Source organism: Epinephelus lanceolatus, chromosome 22 (assembly GCF_041903045.1).
Source record: "Epinephelus lanceolatus isolate andai-2023 chromosome 22, ASM4190304v1, whole genome shotgun sequence".
NCBI classification, from domain to species: Eukaryota; Metazoa; Chordata; class Actinopteri; order Perciformes; family Serranidae; genus Epinephelus; species Epinephelus lanceolatus.
Genome location: NC_135755.1, coordinates 21,655,452 through 21,675,135, shown reverse-complemented (window position 1 = coordinate 21,675,135; position 19,684 = coordinate 21,655,452). Strand labels below are relative to the sequence as shown.

General features: G+C 48.4%; 1 protein-coding gene and 1 long non-coding RNA gene across 2 annotated transcripts; both read left to right on the top strand.

Annotated features, from left to right (window-relative positions):
* Positions 1-4,320: 4,320 nt before the first annotated feature.
* Positions 4,321-6,286, top strand: LOC144459774 (uncharacterized). Its single transcript, XM_078164405.1, has 4 exons — positions 4,321-4,480; positions 4,819-4,883; positions 4,978-5,126; positions 5,232-6,286. The coding sequence occupies exons 1-4, from the start codon at positions 4,373-4,375 to the stop codon at positions 5,315-5,317; spliced, it is 408 nt and encodes a 135-aa protein (XP_078020531.1). The 5' UTR covers positions 4,321-4,372; the 3' UTR covers positions 5,318-6,286.
* A 3,134-nt stretch (positions 6,287-9,420) lies between these two features.
* LOC144459614 (uncharacterized) lies at positions 9,421-11,245 on the top strand. Its single transcript, XR_013488460.1, has 3 exons — positions 9,421-9,529; positions 10,793-10,852; positions 11,091-11,245. It is a non-coding gene; the product is annotated as an uncharacterized LOC144459614 (long non-coding RNA).
* Positions 11,246-19,684: the final 8,439 nt, after the last annotated feature.

The window sequence follows — 19,684 nt, the reverse complement described above, 5'->3', positions numbered from 1 at the left end:
GCTGCACCTACAACTGCAGTGCATCCAACTGCTGCTCGAACAACTGCTTCACCAACGACTGCTGCTCCAACAACTGCTACAGCAACGACTACTGCACCTACAACTGCTGCACCCACAACGGCGGCAAATACAACACCTGCACCGACAACAGCAGCGCCTACTACTGCAGCTCCTGCAACTGCTGCACCTACAACTGCAGCGCCTACGACTGCTTCTCCAACAACTGCTGCACCTACGACTGCTGCTCCAACAACTACTGCACCAACGACTGCTGCACCTACAACGGCCGCAAATACAACAGCTGCAAATACAACAACTGCACCTACAACTGCTGCACCTACGACTGCTACACCAACAACTGCTGCACCTACAACTGCTGCACCTACGACTGCTGCTCCAACAACTGCTGCACCAACGACTGCTGCACCCACAACGGCCGCACCTACAACATCTGCACCTATAACAGCTGCACCAACAACGGCAGTGCCTACTACTGCAGCTCCTACAACTGCTGCTCCATCAACTGCTGCCGCAACGACTGCTGCACTTACAACTGCTGCACCCACAACAGCCGCAAATACAAAGGCTGCAAATACAACAACTACACCTACAACTGCTGCACCTACGACTGCTGCCCCAACAACTGCTGCACCCACAACGGCCGCAAATACAACAGCTGCAAATACAACAACTGCACCTACAACTGCTGCACCTACGACTGCTACACCAACGATTGCTGCACCTACAACTGCTGCACCTACGACTGCTGCACCTACAACAGCTGCAACGACAACAGCGGCGCCTACTACTGCAGCTCCTACAACAGCTGCACCTACAACTGCTGGACCTACGACTGCAGCTCCAACAACTGCTTCACCAACGACTGCTGCTCCAACAACTGCTACAGCAACGACTACTGCACCTACAACTGCTGCACCCACAACGGCCGCAAATACAACGGCGGCAAATACAACACCTGCACCGACAACAGCAGCGCCTACTACTGCAGCTCCTACAACTGCTGCACCTACAACTGCAGCGCCTACGACTGCTTCTCCAATAACTGCTGCACATACGACTGCTGCTCCAACAACTACTGCACCAACGACTGCTGCTCCAACAACTGAAGCTCCAACAACTGCTGCACCTACGACTGCTGCACCTACAACGGCCGCAAATACAACAGCTGCAAATACAACAACTGCACCTACAACTGCTACACCAACGACTGCTGCACCTACAACTGCTGCACCTACGACTGCTGCTCCAACAACTGCTGCACCAACGACTGCTGCACCCACAACGGCCGCACCTACAACATCTGCACCTACAACAACTGCACCAACAATGGCAGCGCCTACTACTGCAGCTCCTACAACTGCTGCTCCATCAACTGCTGCCGCAACGACTGCTGCACTTACAACTGCTGCACCCACAACAGCCGCAAATACAAAGGCTGCAAATACAACAACTGCACCTACAACTGCTGCACCTACGACTGCTACACCAACGACTACTGCACCTACAACTGCTGCACCTACGACTGCTGCTCCGACAACTGCTACACCAACGACTGCTGCACCTACAACAGCTGCACCTACAACAGCTGCAACGACAACAGCGGCGCCTACTACTGCATCTCCTACAACAGCTGCACCTACAACTGCTGGACCTACGACTGCAGCTCCAACAACTGCTGCACCAACGACTGCTGCACCTACAACAGCTGCACCTACAACTGCTACACCGACAACGGCAGCGCCTACTACTGCAGCTCCTACACCTGCTGCACCTACAACAGCAGTGCCTCCGACTGCTGCTCCAACAACTGCTGCACCAATGACTGCTGCTCCAACAACTGCTGTAGCAACGACTGCTGCACCTACAACTGCTGGACCCACAATGGTCGCAAATACAACAGCTGCACCTGCAACTGCTGCACCGACAACTGCAGCGCCTACGACTGCTGTTCCAACAACTGCTGCACCCACAACGGCCGCAAATACAACAGCGGCAAATACAACAACTGCACCTACGACTGCTGCTCCAACAACTGCTGCACCAACGACTGCTGCACCTACACCAGCTGCATCCTCGACGGCCGCACCTACAACATCTGCACCTGCAACTACTGCACTGACAACGGCAGTGCCTACTACTGCAGCTCCTACAACTGCTGCACCAATGACTGCTGCTCCTACAACTGCTGCACCAACGACTGCTGCTCCAACAACTGCTGCAGCAACGACTGCTGCACCTACAACTGCTGCACCCACAATGGCTGCAAATACGACAACTGTACCTACAACTGCTGCACCTACGACTGCTGCTCCAACAACTGCTGCACCAACGACTGCTGCACCTATAACTTCTGCACCTACAACTGCTGCACTTACGACTGCATCTCCTACAACTGCTGCACCTACAACTGCTGCACCCACAATGTCCGCAAATACAACGGTTGCAAATACAACTGCAGCGCCTACGACTGCAGCTCCAACAACTGCTGCACCAACGACTGCTGCACCTACAACATCTGCACCTACAACTGCTACACCGACAACGGCAGCACCTACTACTGCAGCTCCTACAACTGCTGCACCTACAACTGCTGCACCCACAATGTCCGCAAATACAACGGTTGCAAATACAACTGCAGTGCCTACGACTGCTGCTCCAACAACTGCTGCAGCAACGACTGCTGCACCTACAACTGCTGCAACCACAACGGCCACAAATACAACGGCCGCAAATACAACAGCTGCACCTACAACTGCTGGACGTACGACTGCTGCTCCAACAACTGCTGCACCAATGACTGCTGCACCTACAACAGCTGCACCTACAACTGCTGCACCGACAACGGCAGAGCCTACTACTGCAGCTCCTACAACTGCTGCACCAATAACTGCTACCTCTACAACTGCTGCACCAACGACTGCTGCTCCAACCACTGCTGCTCCAATAACTGCTGCAGCAACGACTGCTGCACCTTCAACTGCTGCACCCACAATGGCTGCAAATACAACAACTGCACCTACAACTGCTGCACCTACGACTGCTGCTCCAACAACTGCTGCACCTACGACTGCTGCTCCAACAACTGCTGCATCTATGACTGCTGCACCTACGACTGCAGCTCCAACAACTGCTGCACCAACAACGGCAGCACCTACTACTGCAGCTCCTACAACTGCTGCACCTACAACTGCAGCGCCTACGACTGCTGCTCCAACAACTGCTGCACCTACATCTGCCGCTCCTACCACTGCCGCACCTACAACAGCTTCACCTACAACTGCCGCTCCAACAACTGCTACACCTACACCTGCCGCACCTACGACTGTGGCTCCTACCACTGCAGCAGCTCAACCTCGTTATAGCCTCTCAGCAGACTTGGCAGGAGAAACTTTTTCAGAGGACCACAATGACCCCAACAGCCCTGCATTCAAAGCACTTGCAAAATGAGTTGTAGCTACAGTGAGTTCCTGTTGTGATTATAAATTAGTCATTAACTGTATCAAAAAACTGTTAAGATCAAAATACATTTTTAGAAACTTGTAAGTTTTGGGTTTTTATATGATTCGAAAATCAGCTTTAAATGTCCTCAAGCTTTTCTGATGTTTTTTCTCTGTTTGCAGTGTTTTCAGATATACAGGCACAAATTTCCAGACTTTGTTGACTGCATTGTGACAAAATTCAGGTAAAAGTATTCGTGTTATTTTTCCGACAGTGGTTCAGTGATTTACTTTATTCAGGATTTAGAATTAATATTTAACACTTTTCCCATCTGTTTTTTTATGAAACAGTGCTCTCGGTACATCACGAGCAGAAGGAATTAAAGCCGATTTTGATGTTGTCTTCAATCAGAACACTACAGATCCCCCACCAAATGTTGTCATTGCTTCTACCCTCCAAGAAGCAGTGAGTAATACCAACAACTCCTTCAACGTGAGCATAAATCCCAGCTCAGTCACCTTAGTAGGTAAGTAAACAAATGTTTCACTCTAATCAGTATGTAAAACAGTGTACATGTGCTTCTCATGCTCTGTTTATGAAGTCACAAACTAAATTATGTTGCTAGGCAAGATTCATAAAGAAAACTTCAGTGTTATGCAGTTTCATTGATGCAGGATGAGCTAGAAAGCAAGAAAAAAAAAATTTTTGGTTTGGGGACCGACACTCATTTACATATTCTTATATGACTTTTACAGCAGGCCCAGTTGCAACTACAACTACAACTGCTGCACCTACCACCGCCACAGCTACTACTGCCGCAGCCACTACTGCTGCATCCTCTACTGCTGCACCTATAACTGCTGCAGCTACCACTGCTGCAGCTACTACTGCTGCACCTACAACTGTAGCACTCATGACCAAAAGGGTGACTTTCAGATCTGTTCAAGGCACATTTACAAGCGACCTGCTGAATCCATCTTCTGCAGCTTATATGAATCGAGCTGCAATGATAGTAAACCAGGTAAGTTTCAATTTTCCTCAAAATGCTCATGCATCTGCTCAAAAAGTGGAGCACTTTCTCTGCCTACATACTAAAGGATCACATTTTCAAATTCCCCAAATAACTGATAACAAAAGCATCAAGGAGAATATAATAATGCAAATAAAGCTCCACCCCCTGCTTACTCTGCAACTTCTCATTTGACTTCCCTTAATTATAACAATAATTTCTGAAATACGTCTCACGTTTCAGGACATACACTGTTTCACATGTATACACATGCACACAGTTCAGTGTTTCAAGGCAAAAGTAAAAGCAAACATTGTATTTTAAATACAACTTGTTTTCTGTTTCTGCAGCTTACACCTATTTTCCAAAGGGAATTCGGTACCAGCTTTAAATCCTTGAAAGTGGTGTCATTCAGGTAATTTTTTAAAGATTTCTATGTTACAATATAAGAATAGAGACATAAATCTAATATTTTGCACTTTTTGTTTTGCTTGTTTCTTTTTCTGCAGCAATGGATCCATCTTCAACACTCTTGACTCTGTCTTTGAAAGCACATCTGCTCCCAGTGACACACAGATTGCAAGGGTTTTAATCAGTGCAGCTTCAATCGTCACCGGCTTTGACATTGAAACCAGCTCCATCACTGTGAATGGCATATGTAAGCAACACTGGTGCTGCTTGATCATTATTTTTATTATTATTATTATTTTTGATCACACAACTGTTAAACTAATGTCTTGTTTCATTTTCTCCTCATTTATAGCTTCAAGTGGAGTAAGCCACAAGATCAGTCTTGTCGTGGCATGCTGCCTGGTACTGTTGTCATGGCTACTGTCCAGCCAGCAATAACATCAGTGCTGATATCTATCTGAATTGCCACCAGAACATTACTGCCATCACTGGTATGAAAAAGGACTATGTTGTCAGTAAAAATCCATGATTCATTATTGTCTAAGTTTTGTACAGCTTCAGATGAATTAACCATCAAATTGAACTTTCCACTGACTGGACAAAGTCATGACAGTGGATTAGGTATGTCTGTCGAACTCAACACACTTCTGTGTGGGAATGTCCAGGATCCTCGGCCAGACAGAATGACACAGCCAACTTTAAGCACCTGGTCCACTGAGTCATCGCTAGAATAATAAGCAAAAAAATATACCATTAAGCCCTGGGATGTCAGAAAATAAAGTGCTACAGCAATATTTTACTGAGTGACAGTTACTAATTCTGTTTTGTTTAGTCATGCCAAACAAGTGATCAAGTCCAAGTACACAAGTGAAACCAGCTGCATTGAAAGGTAAAAACTTAAATCACTCTAACCATTGTCAGAATACAGTTGCACATTTATTTTAATACATGCAGATTGAGAAATTTCTCTTCCTTTAAAAAAAGAAAAAAGATAGGTCTTTGTAATTTGTACAAGATCATTCAAAATGGCGTAGTTTTACTTTGAGCTTAAAAGTCTGTGCAAACATTTCCCTGGTCTACAAATGCATGTAAAATTGATGTTAAGGTTTAACTAGATACCGTAGCATGGTATAACATGACATAGCAATAACAGAGAGCATATTGTAAAAGGAACAAGTGTTTTCAATGAAATGAAGGAACACCTGCAGCTCATAGTGAGCCATGGTGAGGTATGATTTTTATATATATACACATCTATATGTCAAAACAATGCACTGTTAGTTTTCTTATTTATACAAGGTGTATTTATGTAATCATGTATAGCTGTATTCTGTGAGATTTCTTCATTTAATTTAACTAAGTTTAACTTTACAATGATCAGAATACAGATTCTTTCAAAACTTCAAATTGTCTCGTGTGATGTTTTGGAAATTTGGTGGGTAAATAGAAAATGCATCACGGTATGTTTAATGTCGGGAGCTTTAAATAGTGAAGTGATGTTTACTGATAATCAAACCCTGCCGAGTGATTTTGTATGATTAAATTTCACAATAGTGTCTTACAATCAGGTGTGTTCAGAAAGCGAGAACTGGAAGTGGTGCATACTTTTCTTTGGCTATGAGATTCATATTTGTTCAGACACCGCCACACAGTCTGAGAGAAACATTGTTCTTTAGTCATCTCTAACACAGAATAACCAGCAGCATCAAAACCAGCGTCAGTCATTGTCAAAATTTAAAGAAGTTAAAGTTAACTTTAAAAAATATGTTGCAAAGACCTACGACAGCCACAGTAAGAATAATGTTTACGAGAAATCTTCTTAGAAGCTTGAAATTTTTTTTAATTGACAAGGAAGCCACTTCATGGGTTCAAAGGATATTCGAGTGGTCAATAAAGAAAAACTAAAGGTGCACATGACTTTCACCAAATTACCAAAAAAATCAAATTGTGAATTTGTGACACAAGTGCTCATAAGATAGTTGTTAAGATAATTCCTTGAAAGAGACACTTTTGTCTTTATTGTCAATAACAGAAAGCAAAAACTTTTGGTAAGAGAGCAAAGACTATGGGCTTATAGTGGTTTACATCTGCAGTCCTTACAAACTTTACTTTTACTTCTGAACAGTTATTATACTCCCTAATAAAAAGTAACCATACACTCAACAGAGGAGACTGTCCCACTTTTAAAAGTGGCTATGCAGGTAATCTTTATGAGCAGCAATTATAACCCATACTTTTGTTGTTTTGTTAAGTGGTAACCTCTAGAGGCCATAGCAATTATTACTGGAGTCAGAGAGGAACTCAGGCGACGTAGTAGACAGAGCTGGGATGGGTCAAAGAAACACAGCACTCTGATTTAGGGCTTAGCAAACTTACACCCTGTTGTGTTGCGCAGGTGCGCTGCTTTTTAATATGAAGGGCTTAATTCAGTTCATATTAAATGGGCTTTATTGGCATGGAAAACATCCACTGCCAGAGCAAGTGTGACAGCAAAACAAAACTTGTGTGTACAGTGAGTACATTTCTACCAGAATTTGGGTAATATACATGTTGCTGCTGATTGGGTACACCTGTGACAAAGGAGAGAAAACACAGGCTATCTTGAAGCCCGTTGCAAACCATCTCACATGGTTTTGAGGAAATGTCGTTAAATCTGGAAACTGCAGCAAAACAGTGCACACCGTTTTCAGATTGAACATGCCCTATAAAGACCAGTGTTAATGTCCCCAATATTCAAGGTTGAGTTACTTTATCAAAGTAAGTATGTCAACGTATGTCACATCACACGATGTATGTGATGTATGTCATGTGAGATATGCCATGTACATTGTCATGTGGGCTACTCATTTTAAGCCAAAACATGATCTGTTTTCTGTTAAACATAACAAACGAATTTTGTTGCCTAAACCCAACCAGATAGTTTTAGTGCTCCTACAGCAGTTTCTGTTCCGCCATCCAGTGGTATTTGAGGCTGGTCAAATCCCCACAGACGCCCATGTTGAACCCCATCCTGATAATACACTTCTAAACAGAACAGCAGGACAGACGTTCACTGTGTATTCATTATGCAGATAAGGTGAGCTCATTTTATATAAAACCAAACAGAAACATATTATTAAAGTGGTTTAAGACATGAGATCATAAATTTTTGTAAACCAGACAAACCTGATCTTAAAGCTTAACCTAACATAATTATCAAGAGTTAGAACATAGCACTCTTAAATACTATCAACAAAATTCTGTGGTGTTTATTTCTTGAGGTATCACCGCTGCTCTGCTGCTCCGTTGCTAGGGATGCCATAGCAACGGCCTTCGGCTGAGGAGCATCAAAATCAGTTAACGTTAGTCCACACAGCTCTTCCAAGCTGGCCTGGAGAGCAGGGAGATCATGTCGGTCACTGGCCATAAATGTGAGGGCAGCCTTCGCAGCTACTGGGCACCCAGCATCTCCGACCAGGAGAAGTGGAGTAAAATCCTCTCCTCCGCTCCAGGAAACGGCCGCAGTTTGTCTGGTGAACGCCTCTCCTCTGTCAATACACTCTGCCAGCAATTTAATAATATTGATGCCACTTTAACATTTGAATGTTTTAGTAGTGAGCCATGTTCTAAGTGGGATAATGTATAGTGAGCCGGTGACAGTTGAAAAATAACTCCCTTCAGGGGAATGGAACCCCTCTGCGCATTCCCCTGTCAGGAGTTATTTTTCAACAGTCACCGGCTCACTATACATTATCCCTTACTTAGCCGGCCAGTGGGTAGAGAGGATATTCAAATGAATTTGCATGACATACAAATCACTGACTTTGTATAAAATGACATCATTAAAAATTATTCTTACTGCTAGGAAGTTCTGAATATCAATAATTGTTACGTTGTATCTTCATGACTGGATTTTCATCATATGCTCATATTGTGGCCAGTATAATTATGACAGTTTTTAAAGTGAAATGTATGCAGCATTTAAAAGGTCTTTAAAAGTCTTTCATTCAACGTGGTGAACCCTGTTAAAGTCCGGTTTTAGCAGGTGCAGTTTATTTGTCATTATAAACATACTAATATCATGATCTGACACTCAAGATGTGTATTGTACTGTATTACCTATTAACAAAACTCCTCGGAAAAACCCAAATATCATAGACAATACTCATTCACTGTGTCAAAACATACAATTTCCTTGTTTCTTTTTTTTATTTTGGTGCCTTTCGCCTTGCTTCATTATCACATACCTAGAAATCTAAACTTACTTCTTTGTCATAATTTCTCATCACACTGGAGGAACATCCTTTGACATTCACTTCGGAGAAATGTACCAGCAACCTGTTGCACAGGATTAAAAAGGGAGTATGCCATTATACTGAGCCAAGACACTGACATATTGACATCTGACAGCCTGTACCCAGTGATGTGGTTTTGTTTATCACAAAGGTGTCACAACATTCTTAAGAGGTTATCAGTTATGAGTCACTTCATTAGCTTTGTATTCTGTTCCAATATAAAGGCCATAATAGATGTGGACTGTCACTTAAGGTGAGAAGGTTTGGAACATCACAGACGTGAACAGGACTGAATTAAGACACTGGAATAGTGTTTAACATTGAAAGCAGATAGAAGGGGGGGATTTATACTTTCATCTCATATCTTTACACTTGGGTAAGTGCATTTTTCATTTTATATATGTAGAACTTTCTACACTTATACACTATGTGTGTATAGAAGAGAGAGAGAGAGAGAGTGTGTGTGTGTGTGTGTGTGGTTAATGTTTGTGTGTTTACATATTTATGAACAAATGTATTTTATCAGCTGTCTCTGTCTTACCTTTAGGAAATGCTCATGTATTCTCGTTCATTATAATTTAATTGTCATTATCACATATTTAAAGTGACAATAAGTGACTGCCTCGTTAAGTTATTATAAAATGTTGTAAAATCCAGTTGTAGCTTTCTCTTTAGCTGATATTCTAGTCTGTTTGTTTTTTTAGTTTCCCCCAAATACACATAGGTGCTATTTAATTTTGTTTTTCATCTCTATTTATTCAGCATTTCTAACCTTTCTTTCATTTTTCAACAGTTTATGTATTTTGTCAGAAAGCCATGAATGAAAATGTACAGTGTACGACAACCAGTACTGTAGTCCAGACCACCTAAACCGAGACCAAGTCATGACCAAGACCAGAGTGTATGGAGACTCAGACAAAACCAAGACTTAGAGGCTGAGACCAAGTTTAGACCACAACCAAGACCAGTGTGAGTCCCACACTGCATGGTAGAAACTGTGTGACATACAAACCATAGGCACTCCCAAAATTGATCTCAAAGATCCACATTCTCATAAAAACACCTACAAAGACAAAAGAAGATTCCTCTTCATTCACCTCTGTTATTGCCATATTGTCTGTATGTGTTAGTAAAACATGAGAAATGTTTTTATAAAATAATTAAAGGCATGGTGGAGGTGAATTTTTTGTTATTTAGTAATATCCCCGTGGTTGTGATGTTGAACGGTCTCCAAATAAAAATCCAGAATCCTGACACTGAGACAAGACCAAGTAAAAATGCACTCGAGTAACAGATGAGACCAAGACGTTCAAAAAGTGGTCTTTACACCAGTGTCGAGAACTAGACCAATCTTGAGTAAGACAACATTGACTGAAACATTGATGAGTTTAAGAGGAGTGAAAGTTGCATTTTATCACAGTTCCTTCAAAGGATAAAATCATGGATCAGGATACAGATTATTTCATGGACAGATACTGCATTATAGTTATTTTTTAAATCAAATCTTTCCCTTTGAATGTTTTGTGTAACTTGAGTAAAAAAGACGAAAATCACTGCTATTATGGAAACTTTCATTTGCAGGTTTAACACTGTGTAATACTTAAAAGTCAGTAAATCTCTGTACTGTTTGATTTTATAGAGAAAAAGAAAACCAAGATGGGTGTCACACACATTGTATCAGTGTTGCTGATTCTAACAGGTGAGCTGAGTCATGTTGAACCAGTTGCTTTGAAATGTTAATAGAAAATGTGAAAAGGTGTAAGATCAACACCAACACAGCATCAAGTTACGGTTGAGTTCTTCCTGACACATCCTCAAATATTTCAAAGCTAACTGAACATCAGAGTGTAGAATCACCTAAATGTCGTAATTACTTAATATAAGAGCAAGATAAATTGTGTTTTACTAAATCTGTTGAATTCTTTGGTGCTTTATAGCTACAATTACACCAGCTGCAACACAAACAAATACAGCTGCTGCACCTACAACTGCTGCACCAACGACAGCTGCTCCAACAACTGCTGCACCCACAACGGCCGCACCTACAACAGCTGCACCTACAACTGCTGCACCGACAACAGCAGCGCCTACAACTGCCGCTCCAACAACTGCAGCACCTACACCTGCTGCACCAACAACAGTAGCTCCAACAACTGCAGCTCCTACAACTGCTGCACCTACAACTGCAGCGCCTACGACTGTTGCTCCAACAACTGCTGCACCTACAACGGCCGCTCCAACAACTGCTGCACCAACGACTGCTGCACCTACAACAGCTGCACCCACAACGGCCGCACCTACAACAACTGCACCTACAACTGCAGCTCCAACAACAGCTGCACCTACAACTGCACCTACAACAACTGCTGCACCAACGACTGCTGCACCTACAACTGCAGCATCTACAACCGCCACACCTACAACAGCTGCACCTACAACTGCCGCTTCAACAAATTCCGCTCAAACAACTGCAGCACCTACAACAGCTGCACCTACAACGGCCGCACCTACAACAGCTGCACCTACAACTGCTGCACCGACAACAGCAGCGCCTACTACTGCTGCTCCAACAACTGCTGCACCTACAACTGCAGCGCCTACGACTGCTGCTCCTACAACTGCTGCACCTACAACTGCAGCGCCTACGACTGCTGCACCTACAACGGCCGCTCCAACAACTGCTACACCAACGACTGCTGCACCTACAACAGCTGCACCCACAACGGCCGCACCTACAACAGCTGCACCCACAACGGCCGCACCTACAACAGCTGCACCTACAACTGCACCTCCAACAACTGCTGCATCAACGACTGCTGCACCTACAACTGCAGCATCTACAACGGCCGCACCTACGACTGCTGCTCCAACAACTGCTGCACCAACGACTGCTGCACCTACAACAGCTGCACCCACAACGGCCGCACCTACAACAGCTGCACCCACAACGGCCACACCTACAACAGCTGCACCCACAACGGCTGCACCTACAACTGCAGCACCTACAACAGCCGCACCTACAACAGCTGCACCTACAACTGCTGCACCGACAACAGCAGCTCCTACAACTGCTGCACCTACAACTGCAGCGCCTACGACTGCTGCTCAAACAACTGCTGCACCTACGACTGCAGCTCCAACAACTGCTGCACCAACGACTGCTGCACCTACAACAGCTGCTACACCAACGACGGCTGCAACTACAACAGCTGCACCCACAACGGCCGCACCTACAACAGCTGCTACACCAACGACGGCTGCAACTACAACTGCAGCACCGACAACAGCCGCACCTACAACAGCTGCACCGACAACAGCAGCGCCTACAACTGCTGCTCCAACAACTGCTGCACCTACGAATGCAGCTCCAACGACTGCTGCACCAACGACTGCTGCACCTACAACAGCTGCAGCCACAACGGCCGCACCTACAACAGCTGCACCTACAACTGCAGCTCCAACAACTGCAGCACCTACAACAGCTGCACCTACAACTGCACCTCCAACAACTGCTGCACCAACGACTGCTGCACCTACAACAGCTGCACCTACAACGGCCGCACCTACAACAGCTGCACCTACAACTGCAGCTCCAACAACTGCAGCACCTACAACAGCTGCACCTACAACAGCTGCACCTACAAGTGCTGCACTGACAACAGCAGCGCCTACTACTGCAGCTCCTACAACTGCTGCACCTACAACTGCAGCGCCTACGACTGCTGCTCCAACAACTGCTGCACCTACAACAGCTGCACCCACAACGGCCGCACCTACAACTGCTGCACCTACAACTGCTGCACCTACGACTGATGCTCCAACAACTGCTGCACCAACGACTGCTGCACCCACAACGGCCGCACCTACAACAGCTGCACCTACAACTGCTGCACCTACGACTGCTGCTCCAACAACTGCTGCACCAACGACTGCTGCACCTACAACAGCTGCACCTACGACTGCTGCTCCAACAACTGCTGCACCAACGACTGCTGCACCTACAACTGCTGTACCCACAACGGCCGCACCTACAACAGCTACACCTACAACTGCCGCTCCAACAACTGCAGCACCTACAACAGCTGCACCTACAACGGCCACACCTACAACAGCTGCACCTACAACTGCTGCACCGACAACAGCATCGCCTACTACTTCAGCTCCTACAACTGCTGCACCTACAACTGCTGCTCCAACAACTGCTGCACCTACGACTGCTGCTCCAACAACTGCTACACCAACGACTGCTGCACCAACGACTGCTGCACCCACAACGGCCGCACCTACAACAGCTGCACCCACAACGACTGCACCTACAACTGCTGCACCTACAACTGCAGCTCCAACAACTGCTGCACCAACGACTGCTGTACCTACAACTGCTGCACCTACAACGGCAGCGCCTACTACTGCAGCTCCTACAACTGCTGCACCTACGACTGCTGCACCTACAACTGCTGCTCCAACAACTGCTGCACCTACGACTGCTGCTCCAACAACTGCTGCACCTACAACTGCTGCTCCAACAACTGCTGCACCTACGACTGCTGCTCCAACAACTGCTGCACCTACAACTGCTGCTCCAACAACTGCTGCACCTACGACTGCTGCTCCAACAACTGCTGCACCAACGACTGCTGCACCAACAACAGCTGCACCCACAACGGCCGCACCTACAACAGCTGCACCCACAACGGCCGCACCTACAACTGCTGCACCTACAACTGCAGCTCCAACAACTGCTGCACCAACGACTGCTGCACCTACAACAGCTGCACCTACAACTGCTGCACCTACAACAGCTGCACCTACAACTGCTGCACCTACGACTGCTGCTCCAACAACTGCTGCACCAACGACTGCTGCACCTACAACAGCTGCACCTACGACTGCTGCTCCAACAACTGCTGCACCAACGACTGCTGCACCTACAACTGCTGTACCCACAACGGCCGCACCTACAACAGCTACACCTACAACTGCCGCTCCAACAACTGCAGCACCTACAACAGCTGCACCTACAACGGCCACACCTACAACAGCTGCACCTACAACTGCTGCACCGACAACAGCATCGCCTACTACTTCAGCTCCTACAACTGCTGCACCTACAACTGCTGCTCCAACAACTGCTGCACCTACGACTGCTGCTCCAACAACTGCTGCACCAACGACTGCTGCACCAACGACTGCTGCACCCACAACGACCACACCTACAACAGCTGCACCCACAACGACTGCACCTACAACTGCTGCACCTACAACTGCAGCTCCAACAACTGCTGCACCAACGACTGCTGTACCTACAACTGCTGCACCTACAACGGCAGCGCCTACTACTGCAGCTCCTACAACTGCTGCACCTACGACTGCTGCACCTACAACTGCTGCTCCAACAACTGCTGCACCTACAACTGCTGCTCCAACAACTGCTGCACCTACAACTGCTGCTCCAACAACTGCTGCACCTACGACTGCTGCTCCAACAACTGCTGCACCTACAACTGCTGCTCCAACAACTGCTGCACCTACGACTGCTGCTCCAACAACTGCTGCACCAACGACTGCTGCACCAACAACAGCTGCACCCACAACGGCCGCACCTACAACAGCTGCACCCACAACGGCCGCACCTACAACTGCTGCACCTACAACTGCAGCTACAACAACTGCTGCACCAACAACTGCTGCACCTACAACAGCTACACCTACGACTGCCGCTCCAACAACTGCAGCACCTACAACAGCTGCACCTACAACGGCCACACCTACAACAGCTGCACCTACAACTGCTGCACCGACAACAGCATCGCCTACTACTTCAGCTCCTACAACTGCTGCACCTACAACTGCTGCTCCAACAACTGCTGCACCTACGACTGCTGCTCCAACAACTGCTGCACCAACGACTGCTGCACCAACGACTGCTGCACCCACAACGGCCGCACCTACAACAGCTGCACCCACAACGACTGCACCTACAACTGCTGCACCTACAACTGCAGCTCCAACAACTGCTGCACCAACGACTGCTGTACCTACAACTGCTGCACCTACAACGGCAGCGCCTACTACTGCAGCTCCTACAACTGCTGCACCTACGACTGCTGCACCTACAACTGCTGCTCCAACAACTGCTGCACCTACGACTGCTGCTCCAACAACTGCTGCACCTACAACTGCTGCTCCAACAACTGCTGCACCTACGACTGCTGCTCCAACAACTGCTGCACCTACAACTGCTGCTCCAACAACTGCTGCACCTACGACTGCTGCTCCAACAACTGCTGCACCAACGACTGCTGCACCAACAACAGCTGCACCCACAACGGCCGCACCTACAACAGCTGCACCCACAACGGCCGCACCTACAACTGCTGCACCTACAACTGCAGCTCCAACAACTGCTGCACCAACGACTGCTGCACCTACAACAGCTGCACCTACAACTGCTGCACCTACAACAGCTGCACCTACAACTGCTGCACCTACGACTGCTGCTCCAACAACTGCTGCACCAACGACTGCTGCACCTACAACAGCTGCACCTACGACTGCTGCTCCAACAACTGCTGCACCAACGACTGCTGCACCTACAACTGCTGTACCCACAACGGCCGCACCTACAACAGCTACACCTACAACTGCCGCTCCAACAACTGCAGCACCTACAACAGCTGCACCTACAACGGCCACACCTACAACAGCTGCACCTACAACTGCTGCACCGACAACAGCATCGCCTACTACTTCAGCTCCAACAACTGCTGCACCTACAACAGCTGCACCTACGACTGCTGCTCCAACAACTGCTGCACCAACGACTGCTGCACCTACAACTGCTGTACCCACAACGGCCGCACCTACAACAGCTACACCTACAACTGCCGCTCCAACAACTGCAGCACGTACAACAGCTGCACCTACAACGGCCACACCTACAACAGCTGCACCTACAACTGCTGCACCGACAACAGCATCGCCTACTACTTCAGCTCCAACAACTGCTGCACCTACGACTGCTGCTCCAACAACTGCTGCACCAACGACTGCTGCACCAACGACTGCTGCACCCACAACGACCGCACCTACAACAGCTGCACCCACAACGACTGCACCTACAACTGCTGCACCTACAACTGCAGCTCCAACAACTGCTGCACCAACGACTGCTGTACCTACAACTGCTGCACCTACAACGGCAGCGCCTACTACTGCAGCTCCTACAACTGCTGCACCTACGACTGCTGCACCTACAACTGCTGCTCCAACAACTGCTGCACCTACGACTGCTGCTCCAACAACTGCTGCACCTACAACTGCTACTCCAACAACTGCTGCACCTACGACTGCTGCTCCAACAACTGCTGCACCTACAACTGCTGCTCCAACAACTGCTGCACCTACGACTGCTTCTCCAACAACTGCTGCACCAACGACTGCTGCACCAACAACAGCTGCACCCACAACGGCCGCACCTACAACAGCTGCACCCACAACGGCCGCACCTACAACTGCTGCACCTACAACTGCAGCTACAACACCTGCTGCACCAACAACTGCTGCACCTACAACAGCTGCACCTACAACTGCTGCACCTTCAACAGCTGCACCTACAACTGCTGCACCTACGACTGCTGCTCCAACAACTGCTGCACCAACGACTGCTGCACCTACAACAGCTGCACCTACAACTGCTGCACCTTCAACAGCTGCACCTACAACTGCTGCACCTACGACTGCTGCTCCAACAACTGCTGCACCAACGACTGCTGCACCTACAACAGCTGCACCTACGACTGCTGCTCCAACAACTGCTGCACCAACGACTGCTGCACCCACAACGGCCGCACCTACAACAGCTACACCTACAACTGCCACTCCAACAACTGCAGCACCTACAACAGCTGCACCTACAACGGCCACACCTACAACAGCTGCACCTACAACTGCTGCACCGACAACAGCATCGCCTACTACTTCAGCTCCTACAACTGCTGCACCTACAACTGCTGCTCCAACAACTGCTGCACCTACGACTGCTGCTCCAACAACTGCTGCACCAACGACTGCTGCACCAACGACTGCTGCACCCACAACGGCCGCACCTACAACAGCTGCACCTACAACGACTGCACCTACAACTGCTGCACCTACAACTGCAGCTCCAACAACTGCTGCACCAACGACTGCTGTACCTACAACTGCTGCACCTACAACGGCAGCGCCTACTACTGCAGCTCCTACAACTGCTGCACCTACGACTGCTGCACCTACAACTGCTGCTCCAACAACTGCTGCACCTACGACTGCTGCTCCAACAACTGCTGCACCTACAACTGCTGCTCCAACAACTGCTGCACCTACGACTGCTGCTCCAACAACTGCTGCACCTACAACTGCTGCTCCAACAACTGCTGCACCTACGACTGCTGCTCCAACAACTGCTGCACCAACGACTGCTGCACCAACAACAGCTGCACCCACAACGGCCGCACCTACAACTGCTGCACCTACAACTGCAGCTCCAACAACTGCTGCACCAACGACTGCTGCACCTACAACGGCCGCACCTACAACAGCTGCACCTACAACTGCTGCTCCAACAACTGCTGCACCAACGACTGCTGCACCAACGACTGCTGCACCTACAACAGCTGCACCTACGACTGCTGCTCCAACAACTGCTGCACCAACGACTGCTGCACCTACAACAGCTGCACCTACGACTGCTGCTCCAACAACTGCTGCACCAACGACTGCTGCATCTACAACAGCTGCACACACAACGGCTGCACCTACAACAGTTGCACCTACAACTGCAGCACCTACGACTGCTGCTCCAACAACTGCTGCACCTACAACTGCTGTACCCACAACAGCCGCACCTACAACAGCTACACCTACAGCTGCCGCTCCAACAACTGCAGCACCTACAACAGCTGCACCTACAACGGCCACACCTACAACAGCTGCACCTACAACTGCTGCACCGACAACAGCACCGCCTACTACTTCAGCTCCTACAACTGCTGCACCTACAACTGCTGCTCCAACAACTGCTGCACCTACGACTGCTGCTCCAACAACTGCTGCACCAATGACTGCTGCACCAACGACTGCTGCACCCACAACGGCTGCACCTACAACTGCTGCACCCACAACGACTGCACCTACAACTGCTGCACCTACAACTGCAGCTCCAACAACTGCTGCACCAACGACTGCTGTACCTACAACTGCTGCACCTACAACGGCAGCGCCTACTACTGCAGCTCCTACAACTGCTGCACCTATGACTGCTGCACCTACAACTGCTGCTCCAACAACTGCTGCACCTACGACTGCTGCTCCAACAACTGCTGCACCTACAACTGCTGCTCCAACAACTGCTGCACCTACGACTGCTGCTCCAACAACTGCTGCACCTACGACTGCTGCTCCAACAACTGCTGCACAAACGACTGCTGCACCAACAACAGCTGCACCCACAACGGCCGCACCTACAACAGCTGCACCCACAACGGCCGCACCTACAACTGCTGCACCTACAACTGCATCTCCAACAACTGCTGCACCAACGACTGCTGCACCTACAACGGCCGCACCTACAACAGCTGCACCTACAACTGCTGCTCCAACAACTGCTGCACCAACGACTGCTGCACCAACGACTGCTGCACCTACAACAGCTGCACCTACGACTGCTGCTCCAACAACTGCTGCACCAACGACTGCTGCATCTACAACAGCTGCACACACAACGGCTGCACCTACAACAGTTGCACCTACAACTGCAGCACCTACGACTGCTGCTCCAACAACTGCTGCACCTACAACAGCTGCACCCACAACGGCTGCACTTACAACAGCTGCACCTACAACTGCTGCACCTACAACAGCTGCACCTACGACTGCTGCACCAACGACTGCTGTACCTACAACAGCTGCACCCACAACGGCCACACCTACAACAGCTGCACCTACAACTGCTGTACCTACGACTGCTGCTCCAACAACTGCTGCACCAACGACTGCTGCACCTACAACAGCTGCACCCACAACGGCCGCACCTACAACTGCTGCACCGACAACGGCAGCGCCTACTATCGCTGCACCTACAACTGCTGCACCTACAACTGCTGCTCCAACAACTGCTGCACCTACTACTGCAGCGCCTACCACTGCTGCACCTACAACTGCTGCACCTACAACTGCTGCACCGACAACGGCAGCGCCTACTACTGCAGCTCCTACAACTGCTGCACCGACAACTGCTGCACCGACAACTGCACCTCCTACAACTGCTGCACCTACAACTGCTGCACCCACAACAGCTGCACCTACAACAGCTGCACCCACAACTGCTGCTCCTACAACGGTTGCACCTACAACTGCCGCACCTACCACTGCCGCTCCAACAACTGCTCCACCTACAACTGCTGCTCCAACAAGTGCTACACCTACAACTGCAGTGCCTACTACTGCAGCTCCAACAACAGCTGCACCTACAACTGCTGCTCCAACAACT